Raw genomic sequence first — 8,471 nt, 5'->3', positions numbered from 1 at the left:
TGGATGAGGACCGGATGAAGGGGCATTATAGTCTACTAATGGGCCTTGAGGATACCTAAAAGTCATTAAAAGGTTGGGAAACAGCGTTGTGTAACGGTCCGCTCTGGTCTGCTGCCCCCTGCAGTCAATCATGAAGAACTACGACCATAACCTTGATGGATACATCTCTCTGGAGGACTTTGAGAAGATCTCCGCCAACTTTCCGTTCTCCTTCTGCACTCATGAAACGGACAGGTAGTTTGTCATAGACAACACAATTGTTATAACTCATCTCCTACGTTTCTCTAATACTAATGTCATATAATTCAACTTTTATTACAATATTTTTTGTCATAGGTTGCGAAACGATAATTGAACATCGAACACGAGTAGGTCTATCGGGAGTGGTCGAGTATACGGCAAAATGTTGACAAATGTGTGTTTGTTGGCAGGCATGGTCAGATCAGTCGAGAGGAGATCACGTCCTACTTCATGCGGGGGATGTCGGTCTGCGCTAAACTGGGCTTCAACTTCAACGACGTGCATAACTTCCAGGAGACCACCTACAAGCAGACCACCTTCTGCAAGGGCTGCGGAGGCTGTGTGAGTAGGGAGGGAGCGTACCTATGTTCCCCGGGTCCTATATTCCCCGCTTTGTACGTGACCAGGGAACATAGATAGGACCCTGTGAGCAAATCTTTTTTTCGTAGGATGGTAGGGGCAAGTACCGCCTTTTTTGCCTCTGATTCGCCTGTGATTGGTTAGAATGTCTCTCCTCCGATTGGTTATGGTTGGGGTAAGGTTTAGGTTTAAGTAACCCTCACCATAACCCTAAACCTGACCCTAATCCTTTGCACCCGGGGAACATAGGACCTGGGGAACATAGGGATGACCCAGTAGGATCACCTTCTGCACCTGTTTCCTCATTGTGTAACCTACCGCTCTATGACATGTGTGGATGTAAAGATTACGATCCTTATATAGTGCACTACTTAATTACTCATAATTGCATCGTAAAATAAGTGCACACATTACTTTTTTCGTATTCATCCAGTAAATCCAGTGATACCCAACACCTATATATATATCTGGACAGAATGCTCACTTTTCTATTACTCCTGAAAGGGGCCCTATTGACCCACGAGGTGTGAGTGTGATTAGTCACCTCAAGCCGTTTCAAAAGATGCCCTGCTCTGTGCCTTCGGATAGATAAGAATACCCGGGATTTCAGTCAACTGGGTTGGCTGGTAAACCGATATATATCTATCATACATCTAGGTCGACAACTCCCACTTGTAATGTCATCAAGTACCAGGGGGAGGGCATTTTTGTAAACGTCTGATAATGGCAGCCAAATGATCACACCCACACCTGATGGTAAAATAGGGGCCAATATATAATGAGAAAAAAATCTTTCCTAATATCTTCTCCTCCTTTTGCTCCACAGCTATTGGGAGTGAAGCAGGGCTTCCAATGTAAAGGTGAGATAACAAAGCCTCTTGTGTTTCAGTTCATTGCATTGACATTGAAATATTCAAGGATTTATATCATTCAGATTGAAATAAACAGAACTCTGTCAATATGATTGAGATTAAGATAAAAGAATGAACACTGATTCAGATAAAATTATACGTTTTTCTATCTGAATCCCTATAATCCTGTTTCTATATGAAAATGGTGGATGTAAGAATGCCTTTATACTATAAGATATTCATAACGTTACAATATTAATAATGATTATTAATTATAATAGCATATTATCAGTTCCGAGGCCAAGACAATATAAAGAAAGACTTTTGTGATCTGATGTGGATGAGGGCCGGATGAAGGGGCACTATAGCCTACTAATGGGCCTTAGGGATACCTAAAAGTCATCTAGGTCGACAACTCCCACTCGTAATGTCAGACGCTAATTGATAATAGTATATTATAAGATACTTCCTAGCCCACTGCGTTATTCATAATGATGCTAATGATAATTGTATAATATTAGTACCAAGCTCACTACAGTATTAATAGTGATGCTAAATGATAGTAGTATAATATGAGAATCTAGCTCACTACAATATTAATAGTGATGCTCAATGAAGATAGTTTTATATTCTTTAAAGAAAGACTGTCAGCAGGTGCAGAGGGGCACTATAGCCTACTAATGGGGCTTTGAGATACCTAAAAGTCCCCTATAATCCTGTTTCTATGTGTTCAGACTGTGAACACATTCAGACGATCAGAATGCTCCCTCTGTGTCTTCAGACTGCGGTATGAACTGCCACAAGCACTGCCGCGCGCTGGTGGGGATGGAGTGTCTGAGGAAACAAAAGATGCCCCCCAGCTCATGCCTCTGCACCCCCGACGCCAAGAACAGGGGAAACAGCTGCAGTACGTCTTTGTTGTACACACGGGCACAAGGGCTAAGACACGCTGAAACATTGATTAGACACACACAGACACACATGCGTAGACGCAGATAAACATGCTGACACATGGGCGCACACTCACGCACACACTCACGCACAAGAGGTATGATATGTTATACTATGCTTTGTTATGCAATGTTAACGGAGCAGTGTGTACAATTTACTTGTAGAAGAACAGACTTGGTAGAAGTATGTTTTAAGTGCTGTACAATTAATAAAAGAATAATGCTGAGGGATGATATATTAGATTTCTGCCAAGTCCGTTACAAAAGATGCCACTTTTAATCACCCCAAAAGTCGCTTCAGCAACTTTGCGCAGCCAATAGAAAAAGACTTCTCTGTATAAAAGGTTTTTTTCAGTGCCGTTTTGAGATTACCTCATCGTAACCAACGTTTGGTTGTTTACATTGAAATGGGATTGGGCTTAAGGCCCAATATCATTTCTAAACCCTTACCCCTTACCCTTACCCCTTCAAAACAAGGGGGAGGGGTAAGGGGAAGGGGTAAGGGGTAGAATGGGATTGGGCCTATGTCAATCACAAGGTTACACTGTGTTGACTGCATATTAACAATTAGAGTATGGGTTGGCAGGTTCAGAGGAGGTGGCCTTTGTCTTCCCCCCGACCGGCGACACAGAGCCCATGAGGAAAAGCAGTGACCCCATGAGGAAGAGCAGTGACCCCATGAGGAAGAGCAGCGACCCCCTGAGGAAGAGCAGTGACCCCATGAGGAAGAGCAGCGACCCCCTGACGATGAGTAGCGAACCCATGAGGAAGCGCAGCGAACCCATGAGGAAGGGCAGCGACCCCCTGAGGAAGGGCAGCGACCCCCTGAGGAAGAGTAGTAGCCCCCTGAGGAAGGGCAGCGGCATCTTGAGGAAAAGCAGCGACCCCATGGCCCTCTCCAACCGTTACACGCAGACGGAGCCAGGCACGTGGACGCCCGAGAGAGGGAACAAGAGAATAGAGAGGAACCACGCCCAGGAGAAGGTAGGAGACGCTCTCTGCTTGCTGAACAGGTGATGTGCTTTATCACCTGTAGAGTATGGGCGACCTGTCTCCTAGCCCCTACAGTTCCAACTATCAGAATAAGAAAGTAGAGCAGAAAATCACCATAGATGAAGGTTGAGAGTGCTCACCCTAACCGGCTTACGCTTACTCTAGAAAGGACAAACTCAAATTTTCAACCAATTCTACCAACTGGTTGAGAATGGTCCAACACAGAAATACATTGGGAGACATTCGCCTAGTGATGGATATTAAGTACAGACATGTGTGACGTTTCCAATTTAAGATTAATACCAGATGGGGAATCTGGGTGCCTCAGCAGAGTAATTAAGACAGTAGTAGAAATTAACGAAGAAATGACTTTGAACACTGAACGAGTCAGAATAAAACCCAGAAATGCCATACAACATGCGATAGTGCTAGCATCTGACAGATGAAAATACAATATAAATGTGGGATGCAAAGTAGTGTTATGGAATGATTCTGGTCCAAATCTTGACTTAAATGTGCAAGGTTTTAGAATGCGTAATAAACTATTTAGGGCCTCAAATTGCCCTTTATTTGATTGACACGTTATTGTACGAGTTACCGGTTAGTGGTGTTTACTAGGTAATGTCAATCAAATATTCTTCCTACATACCCGCCCTAGCTCGGAGCTAGCGAACAATTCCCCTTAAGAAAAAAAAAGCATCTACCAAAAGTCTGCTAGGAGTCATTTCAATTTTGATAGTGGAAGTAATAAATCTCGTACCTGGTGTGAGGTTCTCCCTTCAACATACTGAGGTTTAATAAAGCTTCTAAACTCCAGATCTTGTGTCCAGTTGCAGAGCAACAGCCTGCCCTCTCGCACCCGAGAAGGCTCCGTGCCGGTGAGCTTCCTCCAAGAGAAGATGGAGGAGCTCCACCTGTACAAGGAGAGGAACAGGGAGCCCGACTGAAGCCTCAGCACCTCAGCGGCTCTACGGCGCGCCGGGGGGGGCGCCATCACGGCCCCGGGCCCCTCCGTGCCTCACTCACAGCTGGACTCGCAGCTGGACTCGCAGTTGAAACTACCGGTGTACATAACTATTTCACCTCAATAACTTGGATTGTTTTGTTAAAACATAAAAAAAATGAAGCTCAAATCTCGTTACAATGACGAGATGTTCTGGTGCTACCCGCCATGCTCCGAAGACCTCAGTATTCTTCCAGGACAACCGACACACGGTTTGAGATGGGAGAACAATGACACCAGCAAAACAGTCGTTCATCCTCCATTGGCCTCGATGGCCGGCCTGTTTCCATTGACTGCATCAGCATCCTGATTATGATCCCGTCTTCTGTCGAGGCCCTGTGAAGTGCCTTGCTACTCTGACTGTGGAATACCAACCGGTCAGTTGAGGCAGTGATATTGTACCTAACCACATTTCAATTTTGGTGCGACTTTTTTCATTTTGATGTACAATCCCTGTGAATCTATGTGTAAATGTGTTGAATGTAGAATGAAACTAGTACAGTTTGTGAAGTCTCGATACGAGTCGTTTTTTGTTTGTAGGGAGAATGTACAGTTTGAGTGAAAAAGGCGTGAAAAGACAACTCGTTCCAAATGTAAAGGAGTATACAATTGCATTTATTGTATAAAGACATAGTTTGGGTAACATGGGTAGTCGTCATGTCAACAGACTCATTACTTGATAGAAAAATGTCTGCCATAAAATATTACTACAATCAACAGCAATCACAAAAGGATAAAAAAACAAAGGGTTGCGCACAATACTACGAAACAGTGGCAAAATATCCTGCTTGCTCAAGGGCTGGGCAATGAAAACCTATGGTATTAACACCTAAAAAAAACAAGAAGGATTCTCGCTGAGGAATCCTATTAAAGAGTAAATTGAAAAGACGATAAACGACGCAGAGTAGCAGAGAGTGACCCGACCGTCACGAGGGGAAAGCATGCATCTTGTTCTGGGCTAAGCTTCATATTAACAAGCGAAACTAGTTCACACAATTGATTTATTTCCCACACTAATCATGTCTTGCTTTGCATACATTATTTCGAAATCTACCTTGTTTTTTGAAATCTACACCTGTGGACCGTAAAACTTTCAGCCGGCGTCCGCAATCGGCGTCTGACGCCGAAGCACAGAGTCCTCCGCTCGTCTCTCTTACCGATTAATCTCCGCTGAAAGGGTTGAAAGGGTTGAGACTCCAGTAGAAAATAGAGACACGAGGACCAGTTAGACGGCTCTGCGTGAACGGGCCAGGGGAGGGCAGGACAGGGACTACCTGGAGGGAGGACTAGCAGGGAGGGATCGGGGCCAGAGTCCATGTCAGGTGAGACTGTACAGACCGGGTCTTCAGGGCAGCGGGGGGGTTAGGGGGGACGGGACGAGGATCTTGGGCGCGGGGGGCGAGGATGTCACTGGGAGCCCGAGGATCCCTGGTTGCCCTGGCCGTAGTTCCCATACTGGCTGTAATACTGGTTCCACTGGCTCTGGTTCTGGTAGTACTGCTGCCACTGCTGCGCATACTGGGGGGGGGGGGAGAGAGAGAGAGGAGGAGAGAGGCAGACAGTTAATTATCACTATCTCCAGAACATAGGGGAACATGCCAGAAATAATACCCCTGACTCTAGCCACCGAAAGACTTAATAATTACTAGTGCTGTCAAGCGATTAAAATATTTAATCACGATTAATCGCATTAATGTCATAGTTAACTCACGATTAATCACAATTCTTTTTTCTATGCTAAATATCCCTTGATTTCTTTGTCCCATTCATTTCTCATTTTAATGCTCTCATCAACATGGTGAAGTGCATCGTCTGCCTTATGCAAATGTTTTTTTTATTGATAACAACATTGGCATATACTGATCAAAACAGGACGATACAAAAAAAAATGCCTATAGTGCAATTAAACGATGAACATACAAACATACTGCCTCGAACATAGCAGTCAGGCTACTGCTCCTTTGTTTTGAGCCAAAAAAAAACCGCCGTTAATAAAGCGTTTAACTGACAGCACTAACAATTACCCTACGCGCTGATGCAACCGGTTGTAGTTTTAGCCCAATCCCATTTCTACCCCTTACCCCTTCCCCTTCAAAACAAGGGGGAGGGGTAAGGGGTAGAAATGGGATTGGGCCTTAATCACTGGTATTACCTGCTGGTACGGCCGGTCGTAGCTCTGTCGTTTGAGTCACTGGTATTACCTGCTGGTACGGCCGGTCGTAGCTCTGTCGTTTGAGTCACTGGTATTACCTGCTGGTACGGCCGGTCGTAGCTCTGTCGTTTGAGTCACTGGTATTACCTGCTGGTACGGCCGGTCGTAGCTCTGTCGTTTGAGTCACTGGTATTACCTGCTGGTACGGCCGGTCATAGCTCTGTCGTTTGAGTCACTGGTATTACCTGCTGGTACGGCCGGTCGTAGCTCTGTCGTTTGAGTCACTGGTATTACCTGCTGGTACGGCCGGTCGTAGCTCTGTCGTTTGAGTCACTGGTATTACCTGCTGGTACGGCCGGTCGTAGCTCTGTCGTTTGAGTCACTGGTATTACCTGCTGGTACGGCCGGTCGTAGCTGTCGTTTGAGTCACTGGTATTACCTGCTGGTACGGCCGGTCGTAGCTCTGCCGTTTGAGTCACTGGTATTACCTGCTGGTACGGCCGGTCATAGCTCTGTCGTTTGAGTCACTGGTATTACCTGCTGGTACGGCCGGTCGTAGCTCTGTCGTTTGAGTCACTGGTATTACCTGCTGGTACGGCCGGTCGTAGCTCTGTCGTTTGAGTCACTGGTATTACCTGCTGGTACGGCCGGTCGTAGCTCTGTCGTTTGAGTCACTGGTATTACCTGCTGGTACGGCCGGTCGTAGCTCTGTCGTTTGAGTCACTGGTATTACCTGCTGGTACGGCCGGTCATAGCTCTGTCGTTTGAGTCACTGGTATTACCTGCTGGTACGGCCGGTCGTAGCTCTGTCGTTTGAGTCACTGGTATTACCTGCTGGTACGGCCGGTCGTAGCTCTGTCGTTTGAGTCACTGGTATTACCTGCTGGTACGGCCGGTCGTAGCTCTGTCGTTTGAGTCACTGGTATTACCTGCTGGTACGGCCGGTCATAGCTCTGTCGTTTGAGTCACTGGTATTACCTGCTGGTACGGCCGGTCGTAGCTCTGTCGTTTGAGTCACTGGTATTACCTGCTGGTACGGCCGGTCGTAGCTCTGTCGTTTGAGTCACTGGTATTACCTGCTGGTACGGCCGGTCGTAGCTCTGTCGTTTGAGTCACTGGTATTACCTGCTGGTACGGCCGGTCGTAGCTCTGTCGTTTGAGTCACTGGTATTACCTGCTGGTACGGCCGGTCGTAGCTCTGTCGTTTGAGTCACTGGTATTACCTGCTGGTACGGCCGGTCGTAGCTCTGTCGTTTGAGTCACTGGTATTACCTGCTGGTACGGCCGGTCGTAGCTCTGTCGTTTGAGTCACTGGTATTACCTGCTGGTACGGCCGGTCGTAGCTGTCGTTTGAGTCACTGGTATTACCTGCTGGTACGGCCGGTCGTAGCTCTGTCGTTTGAGTCACTGGTATTACCTGCTGGTACGGCCGGTCATAGCTCTGTCGTTTGAGTCACTGGTATTACCTGCTGGTACGGCCGGTCGTAGCTCTGTCGTTTGAGTCACTGGTATTACCTGCTGGTACGGCCGGTCGTAGCTCTGTCGTTTGAGTCACTGGTATTACCTGCTGGTACTGCTGGTTGTAGTTCTGCTGGGTCTGTGGCTGGGCCGCCTGGGCCTGCTGCGTCTGCGGGGCCTGCTGAGCCTGCTGCTGGGGCTGTTGGGTCTGCTGGGTCTGGCTGTAGCTCTGCCCTGTGGCGGCGGCGGCGGCGGCGGCCGGCTGGCTGTAGCTCTGGCTGTAGCCCGGGTACTGGCTGTAGTAGCTCTGGTTGTAGCTGCCCTGGTTGTAGCCGCCCTGGTTGTAGCTGCCTTGGTTGTAGTTGCCCTGGAAACGACAAGAACCACGGCACAATTTTAGCTTAGCACTGTAGGTGATGAGGTTAGAGGTTTTACTATCGTTTTACAACAGAAGTCTGCATGGA

The 8,471-nt window shown here is 47.1% G+C and overlaps 2 protein-coding genes across 3 annotated transcripts in view; one reads left to right on the top strand and one right to left on the bottom strand.

Moving 5' to 3' along the window:
- Positions 1-30: 30 nt before the first annotated feature.
- rasgrp4 (RAS guanyl releasing protein 4) lies at positions 31-5,196 on the top strand. Of its 2 annotated transcripts, none has more exons than XM_060076468.1 (6): positions 31-234; positions 432-582; positions 1,427-1,460; positions 2,233-2,358; positions 2,988-3,385; positions 4,212-5,196. In XM_060076468.1, the coding sequence occupies exons 1-6, from the start codon at positions 131-133 to the stop codon at positions 4,539-4,541; spliced, it is 1,143 nt and encodes a 380-aa protein (XP_059932451.1). In that variant the 5' UTR covers positions 31-130; the 3' UTR covers positions 4,542-5,196. The 2 variants fall into 2 exon arrangements, with proteins under 2 accessions (XP_059932451.1, XP_059932452.1); XM_060076469.1 differs by having other exon boundaries at positions 35-234; positions 4,225-4,494.
- hnrnpul1 (heterogeneous nuclear ribonucleoprotein U-like 1) overlaps positions 4,992-8,471 on the bottom strand; it is a 25,209-nt gene continuing 21,729 nt past the window's right edge. Inside the window, exons 15-16 of the mRNA XM_060076446.1 lie at positions 8,114-8,374; positions 4,992-5,915 (exon numbers count right to left, since the gene is read on the bottom strand). Of these exons, the coding sequence (XP_059932429.1) occupies positions 5,805-5,915; positions 8,114-8,374 (372 nt within the window). The 3' untranslated portion in view covers positions 4,992-5,804. The remainder of the gene's footprint in view (positions 5,916-8,113; positions 8,375-8,471) is intronic.

The sequence above is a fragment of the Gadus macrocephalus genome, chromosome 16 (assembly GCF_031168955.1).
Source record: "Gadus macrocephalus chromosome 16, ASM3116895v1".
In the NCBI taxonomy this organism is placed as follows: domain Eukaryota; kingdom Metazoa; phylum Chordata; class Actinopteri; order Gadiformes; family Gadidae; genus Gadus; species Gadus macrocephalus.
Note: the sequence above shows the minus strand (reverse complement) of the source record. Positions and strands in the feature narration are given on the sequence as shown.